The sequence below is a fragment of the Siniperca chuatsi genome, linkage group LG7, assembly GCF_020085105.1.
Source record: "Siniperca chuatsi isolate FFG_IHB_CAS linkage group LG7, ASM2008510v1, whole genome shotgun sequence".
In the NCBI taxonomy this organism is placed as follows: domain Eukaryota; kingdom Metazoa; phylum Chordata; class Actinopteri; order Centrarchiformes; family Sinipercidae; genus Siniperca; species Siniperca chuatsi.
The window spans coordinates 17,291,941-17,314,065 of NC_058048.1; the positions used below are offsets into that span (position 1 = coordinate 17,291,941).

The 22,125-nt window shown below is 38.4% G+C and overlaps 1 protein-coding gene across 5 annotated transcripts; it reads right to left on the bottom strand.

Moving 5' to 3' along the window:
- Positions 1–8,079: 8,079 nt before the first annotated feature.
- pde9ac (phosphodiesterase 9ac) lies at positions 8,080–20,129 on the bottom strand. 5 transcript variants are annotated; one of them, XM_044203266.1, is made up of 20 exons: positions 19,947–20,129; positions 19,302–19,474; positions 17,626–17,696; positions 16,702–16,779; positions 16,308–16,351; positions 16,092–16,146; positions 15,776–15,846; positions 15,522–15,609; positions 15,336–15,417; positions 15,152–15,226; positions 14,963–15,049; positions 14,651–14,755; positions 14,306–14,388; positions 13,871–14,027; positions 13,585–13,698; positions 13,179–13,283; positions 12,891–13,019; positions 12,706–12,804; positions 11,109–11,185; positions 8,080–10,132 (listed from the first exon to the last, which is right to left on the bottom strand). In XM_044203266.1, the coding sequence occupies exons 2-19, from the start codon at positions 19,368–19,370 to the stop codon at positions 11,141–11,143; spliced, it is 1,557 nt and encodes a 518-aa protein (XP_044059201.1). In that variant the 5' UTR covers positions 19,371–19,474; positions 19,947–20,129; the 3' UTR covers positions 8,080–10,132; positions 11,109–11,140. The 5 variants fall into 5 exon arrangements, with proteins under 5 accessions (XP_044059201.1, XP_044059197.1, XP_044059199.1 ...); XM_044203262.1 differs by having other exon boundaries at positions 11,109–11,191; XM_044203264.1 differs by having other exon boundaries at positions 11,109–11,191; positions 12,706–12,801; positions 19,947–20,128.
- Between the last annotated feature and the right edge of the window lie 1,996 nt (positions 20,130–22,125).

Sequence of the window (22,125 nt, forward strand, 5' to 3'; positions counted from 1 at the left end):
TTGTACTTTTTACTCCACCACATTTATTGGACAGGTTTAGTTGCTAGTTACTTTACAGATTAAGACTTTACATATAAAAATTATGATGCACCGTTATTGATTAAACTCCCCAACAGTACTATGTATAAAATAATTCAAATTAGCTCCACCTCGAACAACTAAATCCTCCTCACACATTAATGCATTAGTATAAATAATCCAATAATAGCCCTATAATATATAACAGTATAACACTCACTCACCTTTTTACCTGCATTATGAGTAATTGTACTTATATTTTAATTACAGTTTACTAATAATACTAACAGACTTTCACTTAGATTAAGTGACATTTTCAATATTTACATTGCCACTTTTACTTAAGTAAAGGATCTGAATACTTCCTGGAGGCACCACTGGAGACTGGGCACATGTCAGATCCTATACCAGCATCTAGGAATAAAAAAATCTAAAGGACTTTGAATTGACCCTCGGTACAGTAAGAGTTGAAGAGAAGAGAAAAAAAGAGAAGAGAGTTTGCCAGCAAGTTCATTTGTTGTTCATTGTTTGATGATCTTTGATGTTACATAATCTCAAGTACACAAATGTTTGGGTGCTGTTTAATGATTCTACATTATTTAGTATTACTCACTGTGAGAGTGGCATCCAGATGTTCCCATGTCATCACTAGCAGGGGGCCAGGGGCACAGTTCAAAGGAAAAACATGGTGAAATAACAGAGGAGGGATCTCCAAGAAAAGCATCACACCCCCACAAATGGCTCCCCATCCCACACAATTGCTTATATTACAAAAGAATTCCATGGAAATTCCCATAAAGTTAATGACAGAGAGAGAGAGAGAGAGAGAGAGAGAGAGAGAGAGAGAGAGAGAAGGAGGGAAAGAGGGAAAGAGTAGGAGATACAGAAGGGGAAAAAAGGGTCTTCTGAATTGTAAAAATAAATAAACATGTTTGGGCTTATAGCTCAGAGCATTACACCCCACAGTGAGAATCTTTCCTGGCAGAATCCCAGCAGGAGATAAAGACAATCCCACTTTAAACACATGCGTATGAACATATAATTTATCTTTCCCCATTATGGGAGGTCAAAGCTGTTACGATCTAATAGCTGAGGTGGAGCTACCTCTCTCTTTCTTTCTAGAGAATTCATATATATTCATGTACCGCATGCACTCATGGTAATTATAGAACACAAGAAGCCTATTCCATGCTGCCTGTGTGTACACATCTGGCAAACCTTAATGTCCTTTTTACAAACATGGATACATCCATCTTCAAGATCCCTTAAAAGAAAGTAAAGCTATAGCCTGAGTATATTGTTGGTGGGAAAATGTGGAGCTTCAAGGTAGATGATAATCTCCAGCAACTCTTCATCAGATGGCGTTGATTAAAGTCTTGGTTCTGAGGAAGCACATGACTCAGAAAACATCTGTTCAGGATACAGGGCAGATCTCCACAGTATTTAATTAATCAAACTCTAGGGTGGCTGGGGTTAAAGTAGAAATGACTTAATAAGGTTGCTGAGAGTCATTCAGACCCAATGCTACCTTACATACAATGTTTGGGTCCTGTCATATATGTTATGTAAAGTAAGAAATTACTTAAACGATGGTGTGTCAACCATTATACTCAATAGAGCTCTAGTAAAACTCAAAATGGTGGATAATAATAAATGGTGGATAATGCCTTAGCTTATGGCCTGCAAACATACAGCATAACTCATCCCAATTTGCAGTGTAATTTCTTGTACTGATGTACCAGTACAGTATGTACTGATACATACATGTAGGTACAAGGGAACAAGATGTGGAGTTAGGGAATAAGGAGGTAACAATGTGGGAATTTACAAATAATTTATACTGTAGGCATTTTCTAACTAAATGGTTATCTATTCTATATACCTATATACCTATTCTTATATTATGGGGTACATGACTGTGACCAACCTTGAAAGCCACACAAAGGTCATAAACGAGCGTAAAATGCTTAGCTATATCAACGTAAAAGGTGATTATATGTCAGTGTTGTGTTTACAGTTTGTTTCTGCTGCCCCCAAGTGGCCAAAAAAATTAGTTATTGCAAGTTTAAGTAAAGTGCATCTTACAAGTTTGTGTTGTTCTGCCCATTCAAAAAGGATTGACCACCATCACAGGCATTTCCGAAGCAAGAATTTTATCCTGCCTACAAGCCTTTCAATAACCAGAGTATATTCACAATATCAAAGAGCAGTTTCCACCGCCATTGGAAAAAAATGGAAAGCTCAGAAAACCATTTTTTAAATAGTGATTAGCATCACATAAAGCAAAACCTAACCCAATTTGACTCCAGCCCCATGCTATTACCCATGAGATTACTGAGGAAAGACTTTAAGGGTACTTTGTGCTGGTGGCCTTTTTTTGTAACCATACTCCATATGTCCATCTGTCATTAGGCCTGCTTTTCATACAGATAAGAGGCCAGTGTAATTGCTGTGTGGCCCAGTCACGGCACGGCCGCTGATGTTCTGCCAGCACACAATCAAGATGCCTGCTCCAGATTATCACGCTGTAAACAAACTGGTGCAGGCCTCTCCCTCAGTAAACTGTCAGGCCTCTTTCATGCACTGGGATTAGCATTTGCAACTGTCAGATGCCTGACTGGGCTCATTGCTTCTCTCTTGGCATACTGAGTAAATGTGTCTGGAACAAAGGAATCAGATAAACAAAAACACAAATCCTAGCCAATCAGTGCTCCATGAGAGTATTAATTGATCAACATATTTATAATTATTTATGATATTATTACCTCCTTGATCTGATGGTATTGTTGACTGCGGGAACTAATTTAATTGCTTCTCCCGAGAAAAACAGCAAACCAGAAAAATGTCTTTTTTTGGAAGGCTGTAAATTGTAAATGAGGGGATTAACATTAAGGCTTTTATGACAGTGATGCTTTTGTTTTTATGTGTGTAGAGTTTAAATAAACTAAAGAAACACTGTTAATAGTAAATATAAAATATTTGCTCCTGTTTCAATACTACTACAATACATAATGTTGAAGTATGAAGAAATAACCACAGGGATTGCGACTGTAATATTTTGCAATACAGAGTTATTGTGTAGAAAATATGCCCCAAAGTTTCACAATAGGCATGACACACTTGTGGAAAACAAATATCTTTCCATGTCCCAATTTTTGTTGTTTGCACGCTTCTAATATTTGCCTTAAACCAGTTAGCTCCAATCTGTATATATATATATAATAATTCATTGCAACGCCGCCTCTGACAGAAACTGATCGAAAGTTATAGGTTGATAAAATTAAATTAAATTAGGTGGAAATTTTGTTGACAGAGCATGAATAACCTTTGCAACCATGAACTACAACATCTGTATAAAGTTCAACTTCTTGCATAATACTGACAGAAAACAGAACATTTCAGGAAAAACACAGACAAACAGAGCATGCAGGCTTAGGTAACCCATTCTCTGTCAACATGTGTCACCAGAGCAGACGTAACTAACAGAGGTGTCTAGCCTGCATGAGGCTGCTGAGAAAGCCAAGGATACTAAACAATACTGGTATTCAGGAAATTGATACTTGAGCTGGAAATCAGATCTTTCAATATTTACTTAAGCCAGTGTTGCCTTTGATAGTTAAACACTGCAGTGACCTAAAAGAGAACAAACTGTATGGAGTGGCAATGATATGTGATATTATGATACATGATCATAGTCACTGAATAAACTGGTCGCATCATGAGAAAGCAGGTAGCTGCAATACAAAATACAATGTACAAAGAAATGTTTTCAGTCAAGTGAAAGGTATTCTGAGGAGTGTTTGATCACTGTTAGCGCTGTATCAGCATGATGAGCTTCATGAGCATGTCCCCATATTGTTTGCACCTTGTTTTGTTTTTTTACCGGTACATGCACAAGGAGGGTGAGGAAAGTGATTTAATACACTTTCTGATGAATGAAGAGGGTGGTGTTGCATATCAGTTGTCAACCCAACACCTCTTGGTGGTTGCCCTTATGCCATAATGAAAGCAATGTGCCAATGAAGAAGAAGCAGTCTGGAAGCCATTGTAAAACAAAAAAATGCAAGTTTCAAAACATTAACAAGCCACTGCAAGTTTTTGTGAGGTGGGAAATGCATTCAACATATTTTTTTTTACAGGTGAGAAATGCTGATTGTAAACAATGTTTATTTACAATGAATATCCCACACCTTTATAGAATGAGACCAATTCTGTCATTAAAACTAAAAAAATATTTTAAAATATTGTATTATGGCATTACAATAAATTGGCTCGTTTATTATTGTAGTAAGCTTTCTATGTCTCACTTAAATAAGTCATATTCTGCTGATAGTGCTTCATGGAAATGATAAGTTTAAGACCTGTTTTATCAGGACTTAGCGCAGGTGTCTCAGAGCCCTGTGGCTGAGTGTGTGAGGTCTTCCTACCTTGTAAAAGTATAAGTGTAGCTGTTAAACCAACTTTGGATTGGGTTATTCTTATAACTAGACCAAAAACTTCAACAAGGATATTTTAAGGAAGGAGGGAGGGGGATGCTCAATTAAAAAGACATTTATTTGAAGAGTGTCTGCCACAGTGGATGTGTTTTCTAAGAGAGAAAGAAGAGAAACGATTTTGTTTTGGTGCCCAGATTTACACCATCTGACACTGGTCTTTGTGTCCTCTGCTGCAAAGTAGTCACTGACACAAAAATGCAGGACCAGAATTTAGGGTTAACTCTTGCTTCTGACCTTTGACTTCTTGCCATTCTTGTCAAGGATGTAACTGTCTTCAGTAAATCTAGCTTGTGTCCTCACAGTCCAGTGCTCAAACAAGACACTGGACATTCTTGAATGTGGGAGTCAGGGGAATGGGACATGCCTCATGATTTAACTGCCTGTCCCACAAACATAGCTTTGTTTGCGTGCGTGTTTGCTCACATGAAACAGGTCTGGGCTTCGCTGTTGTCTGGTCAGCAGAGAAAAGCATGTGTGGCTGACTCATTCCCCTGACCAACGCCACAGTCTAATCTGTAGTCCGACAGAAGATAAACGAGACGAGAGTCGCATGTGTTTACATTGACTTGGCGGAGAATCCTACATCTTACACATTCAGTTCATTCAGATTTCTGTAAAAACTGCCAGACAAGCTGGAAGTACATAATGAAGAACAGATTAATGGACAGTAAGGTAATAAAACAGCTTTCAGTTTTGTAATTTACCCAGTTTCCCATGAAACTAGACCATGGATCATCCATGGCTTCCTGCTGCGAGACTTCAATTTTGGAAAGCCTTTTCACGGCACACACACTCACTCACACACACACACAGTGCCCTTTTACCTTAACCCCTGGAAGAGCGCATGCTGTTAGGAATTCTCCACGCTGCATTCTGACCTGGGAAAGTAGAATAAAGAAAAGGAGAATAAATTGGAGGAATGGAGAAAATAGAAAACAACATTTTCCTTGAGCGATGGCCAAAAGTCTTAACTACACCTGTAAATCTATCTCTTTTAAATGAGAATTTTGCAGAACACACATAAGGTATAAAGAGATTTTCAGAGATGGTTCCAAGATAGAACAAATAAGAGAAATGGTTTGCATTACGCACTATCCATTTCTATTGCCATTAACATATGACTGCCTATACTGTGGTCAAAACAGGCTCATTGCACAGCACAAACATTTACAGGGAAATAACACTGCAGACACAACAGGCAGTGGCTGTTTTTTCTCTCTTCTTTGTGCTGCTTTGCAAACTGAATATTTTATCAGTTTTGATCAACATTCCTGTATACGTCTTTCTCACATGCTTTTTACCTGATAAGCTGCGATTAAACTAAATAGAAAGACTTAAGTTGGATCACATTACCTTTCGGTTTCTCAAAGTATATTAAACTTTCTCCTGGCTCAGAATCCGGATTTGTTAGACCACCAGTGCAGATCTGTGATCCATGATTTGGCAATCAGTTAAAGCTGTGGTACCTGCACAAGTCATATAGAGAATGTGCATCTCTGCAAATGACAATGCTCATAACTTTTGGCAGCCTCTAATTAGGGTGCAGGGATTTGGAAAGGATTAAGTATTAATAATATCAGTATCAGTATTAATAATTCATTAAATCAAACAAACATAATGCACCTCTGGATTCCATTTTGAGGCAAACTGTAGAAAATAAAGAACAAAATAAATGAACAGAGCCCTCAGAGGCACCGCAAGCTAATAAAGGGAGTATAACAAATAATAAAGTTAAAGCAAGTATGTGTAGGATTTTAACATTTCTAACTTTGCCACCCCCAAGTGGAAAGGGTCAAAAACAGACCCGAATGGATCCAAACTGGGGACACTGAGACGAATGAGCAGGAAGTAACACACAGACTGTGCCAATTTTCACCAGGATTGAATACGATTTCTACAAACAAATATTAATGCCTTCAGAACAATTTGAAAGATAGTATAAACACATATAAACACACAAAATTCTTGCACACAGTGGCTTCTAGTCATGAGGAGTACCACTCAGCCTGTGAAAACAGTTAAATAATGTTTTCTATGGCTCTGGAGGAAGCTTTCCAAAGTCTTAAAAAATCTTGGCTTGGGGTTAAGTCAGTCAATCAGTCAAAAGTCACACTAAAAGTCAGGATATCTCGGCATCTACTGCTTCAATTTTGACTGTTCTCCTTTTAATCTGTTTCTTGTGAGTCTCCATTAATGTGAGTCAACATTATGGAAGTGCAATACTAAATCACTGGAGTACCCCTTTAACCAGAAGATATTTAAGGAACATCGAAGAACCGCTAAGAACTTGGCAGATGGTTTGCAGTTGGCAGTGTCCAGCCATTAGGCCATCTATAATCTAATGAATGAATGAAAGTGACAGTATAATGTCAGTGTGTGCCATTAGCAACTGTCCTGTCTAATAGCAACAAAATGTGAGGATGATGACATATCAAAATACATGACCAAGGTTTTGTGCATTACACTACACTAGTGACAAGTAATGACATTTTAAAAATACGTTATGATACATTATGTTTTATACCCTCAAAATCAAACATTTTTGTTTTGATGGTATACAATTTCACTTTGGTGGCCATTAAAAAAAGTCTGCACTTATGTGACTGTAACAAGTAAATGAAACTACTACTGTCTTGACTTTAAATTTGCGTGGATCATGTACCCAACCCCTGATCAAAAGTGCCACACCTTCCTTTGCATGCTAAGGTCCAGTGTCATGCAAGCCCAGTGAAAGACAAAATTAACAATTGCTCATTTAACCACCATCAAGGTGCTTTTGTAGTAGATACAGTATTCACTTTCACATGAGCAAACAGGCCCATTGAAATATTGCGGCAGTTTAACACAACCTGACACCCAGCCTCAAGGCGAAGAGAATGACTGAAGGGTTTTAGATATCAGTTACTTTAATTAGTGTTGCACTCATGAAAACATCTAACAGTCTAGGCTTGGTAGATGCTCAATCTGAGCGATTGAGCTTTTGATGTATGAACTGAAATATGAAGAGATTATGAGCGTTGGAGAAAATCTGCATGCACCATGTTGTCCCTCACAGAAAAAATAAAATTAAGCATTTTAACAAACCTTCTGCATTTAGTTCTCAATAACAAGCAAAACAGTAAGATGCACTGAAATATAATAAAAGTAGTGCACATTGTCTCAACTTATCACTAGAAACTCCTTTTATTTGTGAGTTGCAGTGCTTTAATCATTGGTCCATGCAGCAGTGTGCTCTTCGTTGAAGAGGATCCTTCTATGATAAGACAGCATGTTGTTTCATCAGAGCATTCCTGCAGGTTCATGTCACGCTATGTGGGGAAGGAGATGGGTAATTACATTCTTTCAAACAAGACTCGCACTCATATATGTTTACTCACTTTCTCTCATCTCAACTGCAACAATAACATGCGGTCTACTGCTGTCTTTTTTTTTGTTGCTTTGAGATCATCAGCTTACGAGTAGGATTGCAGTAGTATGCACACAGAAGATCAGATTAATTAAAAAGAACCCATTAGACCATGAACATGTGAATATAGAGTGAGATTTATCAAATGAAGCTACAGACTTGAGGAGTGAAATTGAAGTTTATTAATTGTCCCACATGATTTTGAAATGCACAAACAAACCTAAACAAAAATATACAGTTCAAATAGAGCCTTTGGTGTTTCATACTGTGCGTTACTCTGTATTATGAATATGATTTCATCAGAGCTATGTAGGTGGTAATTCAGTGTGTGTGAGATGAAGCCAACAGGTGAGGCAATAAATCGCTCTGGAGTAATTGGCAACATATTGCCAAAAAACACAGTAATAAAAACACTGTGGAGTAGCTGGAGGAAAACCACTCAGATCTGATATGACTCAAAGGGAAGCTGGGGAGTGAGAAAGGGGCGTGGTGCGGGGTGAGATAAGTGGCACCTTTGGGTGGTACACAACTGGATAACTAATCATATTTCAACACATCTTGACTGTATTCTAGCCCTCAAGCCTAAAATGTGGCAATAAAACATATCTCAATCAGGACGGTGGGGTAAAGAACCATGCATAACTGGAATGTCTGCACAACAATTCATGATGTAAGGATCATGCAGCCTTTCACATGGGGTCAAATAAAACATCAGTCTGTACTGTCAAAATGGAGAAAAAGTTTGACTGTTATGGGAAACAACTGAAATAATTATCAGGTATAAAGAGGTACAAACACATCTTCCATTGACATGAAGCGTTAACTTGTTTAAAATCATGTATTGTTTTGCGTTAAGTAAAAAAGAAGAGTGGTGAAATGTTATCACAGCGATCTAAATAGGCACTTGCTGTGTTATGGTCTCAATCAACAGTGATATGACAAAACAATCCCAACTCCAGACTGATTTACTAGCTTTTTACGGATCTTTATTTCACATGATCTTCATCAGCAACTGTAATTCGCTTAGTTGTACTGGAGATGGATCTGTTGACAAACAAGCTCAGTGGCTGCTATGAGCATTTCAAAATGGATGAAAAGTCCTGAAAGCTACTGAGCTTGCATGGCAGAAGATCCATCTCCATGACAATGGGTTAATTTATGTCGATTAGTTGTATTATAGTTACTGTATTTTAACAGATATTTTCATTATTTTTGAAGGTTCACAGTCAGTAGGTTGGTTTTTACTTTACCTCTTCTCCAACTCAAAGAGAACTTGCTTTATTCTGTGTGATCAGTGTATGATTCTTATCAGGCTCATTTAAATTATCCAAGTGTATTTTTAACTTTTCTCTAATAAACCTTGGTCAACATTTGTTGTACTTAAATCCGTTCTATTACGTAAAGTAACTGGAGATGAGTTACTGTGGAAACACAGTTGCCTATTTAAGGAAGGGGACACCCTGTAATGTGTGTTCTAACCTTTATATATAAAGACTCACAGGGTGTGACAGATGAATAGTTGAATAGTTTTACATTGTGAGATATTAAAACTTTTTTACAGGACACAATGTGTAACACCCTGGACAACAGATGCCCCTATGTGGCTTTGTTGTATTAAAAAAGTGTTGAAGAGAATAGACCTAGACTTGTGATGGTTTATTCAAGTACTCATTGTGTGCACTATCCATTTGAAAACACTCCATATCAATCAAAATATATTGCTACAGTGAGGTAAAACATCCCAATTTGGTGCATTTTATTTTTCTACTGGAAAAATTGGGAAAAAAAGAAATGATCGTTTACTGTTTATGTAAAAATGTATTTTCCTGAACCTGTGGTCCATGCAGCCTATTCTGCAGCCATTGTATATTTAAAAAAAAATAAGGTTTTAAGTCATGTTATTGGAGAAACTGGGCCTTCAAACTCTTGAGGTACTATGAAATAACAAAAAGTAGGGAGAACAACATAAACACCATAAATATATAGAGAGGTCATGAGGTCCCTCTCTGTTACAGCCAGTGCAAAAGTCTAAGTCAAAGTTCAAGATATGCCACCTTGACGACTAAGTTTAGGTCAGTATGTAGCCAAGCAGTCTCTTTTCTCTCCCTCCTGATCCATCTGTCACCCCCAGAACGCAGCGCAGAACATCTTCAGCGAGGCCTCAGTCACGTTTTTGAAAGTCTTTCCTTAATTTGATCACAAAAGAAGACCCCTGCAATAAAATAAGAGCTTGGATTAGGCAGGGAGAAACAGCAGGATGTTAAGGAGGAAAGTTTAAACTAAGACTAGGTTTAAAAAACAACTCATTGACTGAGAGCTGTGCCTAGATCAGCACAAACCATGCCTGACCACCAAAAGTTTGGGTGGTTATCGTCCACCACAGATAAGAGCTATTGGACTGAAGTTGCCTTAAGAGCTGTGAGCGAGAATTGGCTTCCCTATGTGGAAAGTCAAAACGTACTCAGAGTCCAGTGGCAACTTCATTCTATTTCTGTGGAAAAGTTCAATGTAAAATGACAGAAAAGAGGTTATAGTTTTAATTCATGTGCAGAACATGCTGTATCTTGTCACTGTAAAAAAAAGGTGGGAGGGGAAACAAATGAGCGACAATTTCACCACTTTGTTTTCAGCCGTGACAACAGCAAAATGAATGAAGTCATATTCTGGCACGATATTGCAGAAATCAAAAAGAGCTCAAATGTCAAAAATCTAAATATTTTTACTTGAGAATTGTGCTTGCTTACTTAATTGATTGATTTTGTCATTGTATTAACTAATAGTTTTCTGGGGTTTGTTTCTTTTGAATTTCCTTGTTTTTTGTAAGCTGTTGAACCTTCCTTTCTTTCTTTTTGCTTTGTAGGCTGTTTAACTTCTATTCAACTGAGACCCTCACACTTGCCAAGAATTTCTCACGCTGAACCAATTTAGCTTGAGCCGACTAAACGGGATTACCCCGTTGCTTTTCCTTTTTGTAAGTAAACTGATATGAATTGCTTGGTGTTAACTTAAAAGGCAAATCCAAAGTGATAAAAGTGCTGCACATTCATAAAGGTCTGGCTTTTGTAGATAGAGTGCAATATAGAGGAGATTTGCTGTGGAGAGGCCAGAGAGAGGCAGAGACAGAGCGCACTCATGACACTAACACTAATCACTAAAGCACAACCAAGGAGTCAGTTGCTTTTACTTACACAGATACCACTGCACTCACTCACTGCAGAGCTTACTTCTTCTTCCCGCCTAATGACATATTTTCAGTTTTTTTCTTCTGTGCCTCATTGAACAAAAGACACACCTTTATGTTAGCAAGTGGTTTGATGGGTATGCATATGTGTCCATGTATGTGTGTATGATCCCACTCATGTCAAACAAATTGCATAACTGAGAATTCACAGTGTTTGGTAGGTCCAGGTCAAAAGCTTAGATGACTTGGATTTGTTCTCTACATGCCTCCTTCTCACAGCAGGACACCTGTATTACTGCCATTGTTTTAACCCCTTACACTCTGATTACTGTAAGTAACTGTGTGCTCCAAACTAAATTTAATTTGGTATGTCCACACAGGCACAACAGCATGTTTTGGATCATGCAGAAGTATCACTTTTGCTTGTGATCGCTGCATGTGTGTGCCGGCTCAGTCCCAGCCTTTTTCACACAATATGATATTTTCACTGCATAATTGTTGCCACAAGAAATAGCAATAATATTCTGATATTGTGATAGTTTCAGAACCAAAAAGTAAGAATGTCATTAAAAAACTTATTTCTTACATTGGTAAGAACTTGGTTCTTACATTTATGGTGTTTATAGTTTTACATTGCCATATTCAAAAGCACAACCTTAAAGCAAAAAATGTTTCACTTTGGGAAGTATGCTTTATTTGCTGTCTGGCGGAGAATTATTCAAATTTTTTTATTTAAATAATTAAATTCACAGGTTTACGGGGGTTATGTACAGGACTGTTTCTTGGCTGGGACCACTAACTTCCTGGAGTCTCTGCTGGTTGTCTCAAGATCTAAGGATAGAGGGTGTTGTATGCTGTATAGATTGTAAAGCATTTGAGGCAAATTTGTGGTTTGCAATAAAATTGGCTTAATTTTACTTGACTGCAAATAGTCACAATCAAGAAGTAGTCTATTGCCTTTGACAGAACCAGGCTGGCTGTTTCCCCCTGTTTCCAGTGTCTGTGCTAAGCTAAGCTAACCAGCTGCTAACTGTAGCCTTATATTTAAAGGACAGATATGAGAGTGACATCTGACTCATCTAACTCTCAGCAAGACAGCGAATAAGCATGTCTCAAAACTATTCTTTTAAATGAAAGGTTTCACATTGTGAAACATTTCAACTCTCCCTAGCGCTACCAACTATTGACAGCTTTACAATATCCAGACAATTACATGTAATAGACACAGTAACTGGCTGGTAAAAGAAGGGAGATCAGAGATGCATGTGAGTAACATAGGAATGGCATGTATGCGTCTATGTGAACATAAGCTGGTTGTAATAGTGCTACAACTCACTCACTCTGTGTTACAGAGTGTCACGTGACTCGAAACAGATTTAGTTTGACATGTCTTGTCAGTATCTGAAAATAATTTAACAGAGTTTAACAAAAAGATGTGTGGGTTTGAACAAAGCTTGACTGTACAGATAGATAGATAGATAGATGGATAGATAGATAGATAGATAGATAGATAGATAGATAGATAGATAGATAGATAGATAGATAGATAGATAGATAGATAGATAGATAGATAGATAGATAGAATAGAATAGAATAGGTTCTACCTCTGTCATGGCATCATCAATCTGTTTCAGCTCCTCATAGTGGTCACGAGAGTCTCTCAAAGGTTGAACCATGATCTCCTCAATCTGAGGGAAAAGCTGCTAGACATCACAGTGAGAGCATTAATTAATCAGTTAATCAGTGTGTATATGTATAAAAGAACACATCAGTGCACACATTGCCCTACCTTCATGACAGTCTCAAACATTGGGATGAGGACAAACTTGATGAATCCAATCTGAGCAGTGGGTTTGGTGACTTTATCTCTGTCCATGAAGGGAGCCACAGGGAGCCCCTCAGACTTCTCCCTGTCGCTCTGGGAAGCACATAAGGGGAAATGTTGTCATTTGATGCTGCGAACTTCACCTATCATAGGGGGCTATTGCTCACAATGTACTTTTTCCATCATCTGAGTTGACGTAATGGATTTAGATGATGGATTTCCGAGTTATGTGAAAGCGCTGGTTGAGGTCACCTGCATGAAGTACTCCTCCAATAGGCAGTCCACCCATGGCTCAGCTACCTCAGTTGGCCTCACTTCGTTGGAAATATCACAGCACTTGATCAAAACCATCTTCAGCTGAAAACACAAACACACACACATGTACAAACACCCATGCAACTCCCACCCACCTGACATAAAACACAGGATAAAGTAACCTATTCATCATCAACGCACACAACCCCGTCTTAGAGCATCTACTGTACTTTTGTGACTGCTTTCCCAATTATGCTAATACAGTACATTTGGCATCAGCTGATTACAGCACACTCAACTGATAAAGGCCTGCTTGTGTTGAGGTCTTGCATGTACAGTACGGTAAACAACTGATGTCAGGTGGAGATGCCACGTGATCTAGCAAGGCATAATGAATACATACACATGTCACATGCTCTTCGTTGGTGAAGTCAAAGTTGTCCACTTTTTGCTTAAAGGAGTCCAGTATCTCCCCGTGTCTGGCCATGTCAGTGGCCAGAATGAGGGTGATAATTGCCTGGAAATGTAAGCGCAAAACAGCTTGAGACGTTTGCTTACATTTAAGTCATAAAATCAAAAATGGTCTTCAGATTGATATGTAAATATGTGACAAGACTGTGCAGGATTAAGACAGAACTCGGCATGCTTGTCATAAATAGACTAATGAGAGTTTTACATTCACATCTCACCTGTCGGATCTGTTTGAATGCCTCAGGGTCCACATTTGCAAAGATATTGCACTCAGGAAGAGAAAGGATCTGGAAGGCCACAGCACAGTGATGGTTCTCCAGCGGAGATATATCGTTGTAGCGCACTGCCAGCTCTGTGCGGGCATTGATTTGGTACCTGATAGATGGATGACACAGGTGAATGGATGGACCGACAGTATATTCCCATGTAGCTTCCCTGATAAGAGAGGTCCTCCCGTGCTCGAATCTCCAACCAAAAACAACATAATAATCTGAATCTGCGTGTTTTCATACCTGAACTCTCTCCAAGCTGAACTACTTTCACAGTTCATTGACAACAGTGTTGTGCCGAGGATGTCAAAACATACAGGGGTCAATGGGCATCTGCAGTGCTCTACATGTCAACACCCCTACAGACAGAATAGTGAGTCTTACGTGTTGTTGTAGCCAGGGTGGTCCAGGTCGTGACACACTGCAGCTGTCATTAGAATGCCCATATCTGTGAGAGTCAGCTTCTCCTGCACAACAGTGTAAATGAAAGGTGTTATTACAAATTACAAAATGTTCAGTCTTGAAATTCATTGGTTGGTATTTCAAAGACATATGACTCTTTAGAAATATGACTTGTAATAAATGGTGTTTAATCTAATCTGTTTTTTCTTTTTCTTTTTGTGACAGAAATCATTTTGTAAAAGTGCACTTTAAATGGTGGATGAATCCCTTGAATGATATCCTTGACATGCATGAACACACACATATACCCACAAACACGCACCATACCTGTAGGTTGCAGAGGTGAATCATGCCATACATCATCTGACTAACGCAGAAGCAGTGACGAAAGTTGTGGAAGGGGTTGTTACGGTAGTTCTCCTGAATCGCCAGCTAGAAGACAGAGAATTATTTATTCAGTGATTGACTGCAGAATTGTAAAATTAAAAGTATTTCCAGCCTTGAACCCTTTGATAATTATTTTGTAATCTGTGTCAGAGCACTGATACTACTCTTAGCAACCCTGACTCTGCTTTTTAGTGAAAAACTTGTTTGAAGTATAGCCACAAGTTCAGATGTCCTTTACTGCTCCAACTTTACCAGCCAGCGTTTGAGTGTGATGGGGTTCATGTTGAATTCCTTTACAAGTCCCAAGTCATGGTACATATACTCCAAACAACTTAGCATCTGCAGCCACAAAGGAAGAGAAAATAAATCCAGACATCACTCGCTTGGACAACATGGAATGGAAATGGCTGATTGAGTTATGGAGAGGCAATATCAACAAACCTCATTGTGTTCCCAGTGCCAGACATCGAATGTTGGCTTCTTGAGTGCCTCAACAGTCTCCTGAGACAGTGTGTACTGTGTGTGCAAAATAAATAATGCCATCAGAACTTCAAAAGACACTGTAGAGATCCATGAAGTTAGCTCTTTCTAATAGTAATGCAAATATTAGTCCCAGTAGGCACACCTTTGGATAATTGGGGACATCTCGTCTAGGAGTAACCTTCTTCCCATCGTCTGAGAAGTTGTATTTGCATGGACAGTTTACTCTGAATTTAAAAGGTCCAAAAAAAGTTTATTTGACATCGATTTTACATGTTTTGGTTTATGTTGACATCTGATGTCTAATGTCAAACTTTATTCTTTATTTCACCTGCCGCCACCTCTTGAAGTCATCTCATCCCGTAGCTTCTTCAGGTCGTTTTTACACTTCTCAATCTCCACCACCTTCAAGCCCTCCACTGAAAGAGGGGAACAAGATGTATCACAGTTTGGCTTCACTTTAGGAATGCATTTCCACTAGCTGTATTTCATGTTTCATTTACATCTCAGGTTGTATTGCATCGGAAAGGGATTTTCTGGGGGATCCTTTCGTTCAAGCTAAAAACAGTATAATGTGCCACTTACATTCCACTCTCTTCTCCAGCATTGCTAGCCTGTTGGTGACCTCAGTCTTCAACTCGTTGATGCGAAAGGCTCTGTGAGAGGAAAGCGAATGACAAGAATAAAAAAGGGTTGTTGGTCATAATGACAAACTAAAACTTAGACTACAGAATAAAGGACAAATGTGAAAGAACTTGTTGTCTGATTTAACTTGCCTCTGTGAGTTGTAGCATGTATTACCATTGAAAGTCACTGGTGTCAGGTATGTGTGTGAGGTATATGTGAGGGTGGGGAAGGGCAGGCTTCAGCCGTAACATGACATAAACAACTGAGGCATTACCTGCTGAACTGCTCAGCCACCTGGGACAACACGTTCTGAAACATGTCCTCCTTCTCTGCAGACATAAATACACTCCTGATAAATCATTGTGAACAGCAATCATATTGTCAAGTTTGATATTTTCAAGCTCATTATTACGTTCACAGTGGATGTGTTGTTGATGCATGAATGTATGTGTTAGTGAGCTAGAAAATAAAGCTGTTGCTGACAGTTTACCTCCAAGTTGACCAGTAGACAGAGGGACGACTTTGTACAAAGAGCTGTGAGGAAATCAGAGGAGCAGTTATTATTCCTAATTCTGGACATCAATAATTTCTTTATATTGCTTTTTTGCAAAGATTTTACAGTTGACAGAACAATCTCACCACAAGGTTAATTTGGTAGCTGTTGTGTAGATATGGCTCTGGAACAGCTACTAAATGAACCCGAAATTTGTTTTGTCAGCTACTATTTCAAAGGTAACAAATGAAATCTCGATCTCAATTTATAAAGTGTGCTTGTAAAAAATAAAGCCTGTGAAATGGGGTGGAGATTCTGAAAAAGATGACATAAGTGAAATGTAATTATGTGATTTCTATACAAATACAATATTATAATGCAGGTATGTTACTTTGGAGAGTTGGTGGGCATGGTGGGATCTATGGAGACCAAGGCACCTTCTGGGTCCACCATCATGATGGCAGTGTTCCTGCAAGTAAGAGGACGAGAGGAAAAGTGAGAAAAGTAGAAATACACTGAGTTTTATTCTCTTTCCCCACCCCCACTTTTGTTTTCCATTTTTTAATTTAATTTTAATATTTGGACTTTTCCCCAGCAGTGAGACAGTGTTAGATATTAAATTAGAGTTAAACAGAAATGATCTACTGACAAGTTATTTTTTTGCTGTGCACAAAACTGCATATGTGCATTGTGCACTGTAGAACGTATTATCCCCTATACTACTAATTAATAACAGTAATAATAATAATAACTTTATTCACATAGCACCTTTAAAAACAGAGTTTACAAAGTGCTTTGACAGACAAGGCATAGCAGAAACAGGATACCCAGAAGGCAATATAACAGCAGAAAGGCAAACAGAAATGCCAAACAAAGCAAGACAAAATTAAGGTAAAATAAAGACAAGAAGACAACTTGTAGAGTCAGTAAAGACTTTGGCTTGCTGAATGAAAGAGAAAGAGAGAACAGTGCCAGCGTATAAAAAGGTTATCTTCCTCAATAAAAGCAAAACAGAATTAAAGACAGATGACAACTACAGCTTCCTTTTATCATTTATCATTGTCTGAGTTGATGTGCATGGCTAATGCAGTATGTCTGTCTGATTATTAGGTGCATGTGTTCGTTGTATGTTTTTGGCTGCCTCACTGCATGATAACCTTGCTGTGTTGTATTATATTTTTGTGCAGCTTTATGAGATAGTTTTTAACAGCAATTTTCAATTATGCCCAGCGATACAGGTGGGGAGTGATGTAATCTCCATGTGAATAAATGAATGAGCAAACAAATAAACAAGCGAGGAAACAAAACAACAAACCTGGGAATGTTAGATGAGGAACACAGAAGCTCCTTGATGTCACATGGGCTGCAGTGCCGACTGAACACCACCTGTAAGGTAAACACAGTTCTTGTATTGGTTTCTTAATCCTCATTTTGTATTAATTTATTATCACACATATGACAGAAATGATGGCAGAAGGCTGCAGATTTACATTGAAATAATTGTGAATTGGGAATAAACTCACATAGTAGTGGTATTAATTATTATCATGTCACATGTTTATGAGAAAACCTCCTCTATGGCCCACAAATCCAACACAGAGCAATCTGTGTCTGCATGGTTTCCAAAGGCACACCTGCACACAAACAGCTGCTGTGGTTTTGATGTAAGGCCTCAGTGTTCTGGTAGGAAGGGTATCAAATGGCATGTGTTTTTTAGACAACTGAGCCACATGGGAATGTAAAGTAAGGGTCAGTTTGATTTATGGTTGAATACGGTCAAGTCAGCAGAGAGACCAATGAGAGAAAGAAAAGGACAGCTGGAGTGTGAGAGTTCATGGAGCTCTTGAAGATAGCAGCATTATCCACGCCTGTCATGTAATCAGCCCAGTTTTCAAGCATTAGTACATGTATAGAGAGTACTACTGCGTTGGTGCAGATACCCTGTGCGAAAACAGTGATCTTACATCCTGAGGAGAGCAGGTGTAGCAGACAAACATTCAGCCTCAGACCGTGGGCACGGGGCTCTTGAAGAGACATGTGTCATCGCCAGCTCTCTACTTGAAGCACTCTACATCACCAGATCAGCAAGTGTTACATTTATCTGTACCTCAGTATGTTTGGAACGCTGAAACATGAAACTTGAGCCTTAAACCATTTGACACGACTGTTTAAAATGATCACTAAGCTGTTGCTCTGCTGTCGTTATGGTTAAAAAGCTGAAATAAGTCATTAATAAGTCATTGTTATACTTTATTTTGCATTCCATATTTCTTTCTTTTCTGTATCACCACTGATTAATAGCTCAATGCGGGGCCTGGAAACTTATGAATAAGGAAAGAAGTAGATCCAAATTTTCACTCATTTACCCCAGAGCTGTAAGGCAGCAGAAATGAATGATGGTGTGTAAGCTGTTAACAACAGGTGTTTGTTTCTGTCAGCAACACGTGTAAGGCAAGCTGCTCTGCACTACCGTCTAATAATCGCTCCTCCTCTGAGTAAAGAAGGTGAATTAAAAATAGAATTATTTAACTGCCATAGTTAAAGTTTATTAAGGTTAGTTTTATAATTAAACCCATAATTAAATCTTAATGTCTTAAAATTAAGTCAGAACTAACTCAGAACTGGATGAGTCCCAACTGTGATGATTTTGAACATATTGTATTGGATTGTACTTTGGATATCGTTTGTACTGTAGATATAATTTTGCAACAACCTTTACGGTCTACAGTTAACATTTTTTGAGTCTTTGAAAATATTCAGTCTGTATATGTTTCCATTTATTCCTATTTACTGTATATGACACTGTTCGCTGGCAAAAAATGAAAAGAAAAATGTCTATATTCTGTAAAACTATTTAGTGAAACCAGCTCACAGAGCAGAAAGTATATTGCCAAAATGTGTTTAGTCACATTACATTTCTAATAATTAGAGAAGACTGAACCAAATTTTACAATGTAAACAATAAAAAAGATCCACTAGAATTGGACCCACCTTTTGCACTTTCCCGTCCACATCCAGGTAAATGGTTTTGGGGGCATAGGAGGAGGAGCTGGAGCCCATGTTGACCTCCCTCTCCTCTCTTACTCACCCGCAGAGATTCTGGCTTGGAGTCCTGATCAACAAACCTGGAGAGCTGACAACCAGGGTCTTTTCACGAGGAGCCCCTAGAGAAACAAATAAGGCGAGAGCACATGTTTTTTCAGTACATTCATGCAGATACAGCTCAGTGCACACTCACGCCTGATTAAAACAATAAATCACGACAAAAGGAGAAAATAAAACATCAGCATCAGGTGAGAATGCTCAGTTTAACTGTCAACGAATGTGAAATAATTTTCAGGTTTTTGCTGTTGCCAATCTCCAGTTAAGAAGAAACAAAAAATAAGTGAAAACATCGAGGAATACAAATGCAAAACATTACCATGGAAAATATAAACTCATGTGTAAAACATGAAAAATAAACTGACCATTTACATATATTATTTTCCATAATACACAGCCAGTTTCCACAATGCAATCAAATAGTAAAACATTTTCTTTCAATTAAACAGAAAACAAAGTTATACATATAGTACAGTTTAAAAAATCACAGTTAAATTAATTCACGAAAAGCGACAGCAGAACTGTTAAACTCACAGTGTCAGCGATGCAGCTTCCCCTGTGGAGACTGGAGGTAATGTCCCAGGTGCTGAGGATGCAGCTGACTCACATGCAGACGCGCTCAGATACAAACACACATACGCAAAGGGAGAGCTACAGGGTAAGAGAGAGAGGATGTGAGTGATAGGGAAGGTGAGGAAGGGTATGTGTGAGGGAGCCAGAGGGGTACTATGACTATAACTGGCACTCTTATGGTTGCCAGGGGACTGTTACCATGGAGGAAAAAAAACAACCCTAATGTCTTAAGTGGTGTAGGGATTTTACCTGCGCTGGTCACAAATGGCTTATCTGTATAGTCTGATTCACTGTATCTCAAGAAAAAAAAACATATAAGCATTATAGCTTTATCAAATACTGAACATAAAGTGTTTACTATACAGCTATCTGATTGAAACCAGGAAAGAGAATTATATTAAACCTGTGTTCTGTTGAAAACCAGCTATGATTATTGGCCTAAAAGGCATGCAGTGCTCGAACGAAACGCTGATTAGAGCACTCAGTGGTGCATGGAAAATTATATCTTATCTGGGGGACTCTTCTAACCAAGGTAGGCCCTAATTTCAAGTATGGCTTTGTTCTTTCGGTCAGCCACTGAGCTGTGTGAGTGCTGCATTTGTATGTACACATGTGTGTTATGTGCATTTAATATGTATTTGTGTTCATTTTCTATGTACTGTACATGTGTTACCCTCCCCGGTCCACTCATCCACTCCATTGTTGAGAACAGGTCAAGCAGATGGTTTGGTCAGATGCGTTCAGCAAAGCGCTTGAGGACATTTCGAAGTGCATTTTATTTTTAGTAACAATTTACAATTGATCATGTGGAGGATAAAATATATCAAAACACTAGGATACTTCGGACCATGTAAAACATTTGCTAAAGGTCTTTAATTTCATATCATGTTATCATTTTATTTTCATAGCCCAAAAATCTCACATGTGTCTTGGAGGGGCTTTACAATCTGTACAACATACGGACAACACTTTGGATAAGAAAAATTTCACAAAAAATTCTTTAAGGGGAAAGAAGGGAGAAACCTCAGGAAGAGCAACAGAAGAGGGATCCCACTTCCACAACAGCAGTGGTGGAAGAAGTATTTTGATCTTTTACTTAAGTAAAAGTACCAATACATAAATGTAAAATACTCCATTGCAAGTAAAATACCTGCATTCAAAATCCTACTCAAGTAAAAGTACAGTAAGCATTATCAGCTAAATATACTTCAAGTATCAAAAGAAAAAGTACTTGTTATGCAGAAAAATGGCCCCTGTGAGTGACATATTTATTATATAATACAATAATAAATCCTTAATACTGATGCATCACTGTGTAAGAAGCATTTTCCTATTGTAGCTGGTCGAGGTTGAGCCAGTTTTAACTACTTTATGTTAAGTGAGACAGGTATTTTAATCCAGTGGTTCCCAACCTAGGGGTCAGGCTCCCTCCAAAGAGTCACTTAATGGGGTAGAAAAGAAGAATAAGCAAAGTTCTGCCACACACATTTATATTGTTGTTTTTTATGTTTCTCTGATTCTCTGATTAAAGTACAAGTAACTCAAAACATAACATATCATATTAAGTAAATATTAAGTGTTTAAGTCATAAGAATTTCAGGCAAAATGTAACAGAGAGTAAAGACTGTGGATCAGAGAAGACTTCCAGGTGCCACCAAGAGCTGGTAGGACTCTATTCTCTATTTCTTTTGTCCATTGACCTGAATAAAGACCAAAGCCAGTGCTCAACTAGGGAACTACCTGTTATGGACTACTGCAGGTCATGGCCTAGACACAGAAAAGGCTAGATAAGAGCTTTCCAACAATAAAATCACCTTCCTCTGCTGGGAATTTCACAGGCTGGTGTGAACAAGGAGATTAGTGAAAAGGCTCGACCAGGCATGAGGAGGAGGTAATTAATTTGAGATGGAGAGTGTCATACATCGTCTCTGTTCAACTCATAGGACAACTACTCCCCACACGTGGACACATACACATGTTCTGTATGCACACAGATGTGATCCAGCTCCCCAGAGTCTAATTAGTGCCTTGGCTTCCGAGCTCCTCTGCCACGCTGGAGGAGAGATGGAGCACGATGGGACAGACTGTATGACTAATACAAATGTGGCATCAAAATAGATTAAAAGCAATTTCCAAGCTC

Excerpts from the sequence above, each read along its gene's own strand:
- pde9ac (XM_044203263.1), bottom strand. The coding sequence starts at position 19,370 with ATGGGCTCCAGCTCCTCCTCCTATGCCCCCAAAACCATTTACCTGGAT. Across the intron at positions 15,847-16,091 it reads GTGGCTGAGCAGTTCAGCAG|AGCCTTTCGCATCAACGAGT; the intron begins GTAATGCCTCAG and ends TTCCTCTCACAG. Across the intron at positions 14,028-14,305 it reads CACCCTGGCTACAACAACAC|GTACCAAATCAATGCCCGCA; the intron begins GTAAGACTCACT and ends TCCATCTATCAG.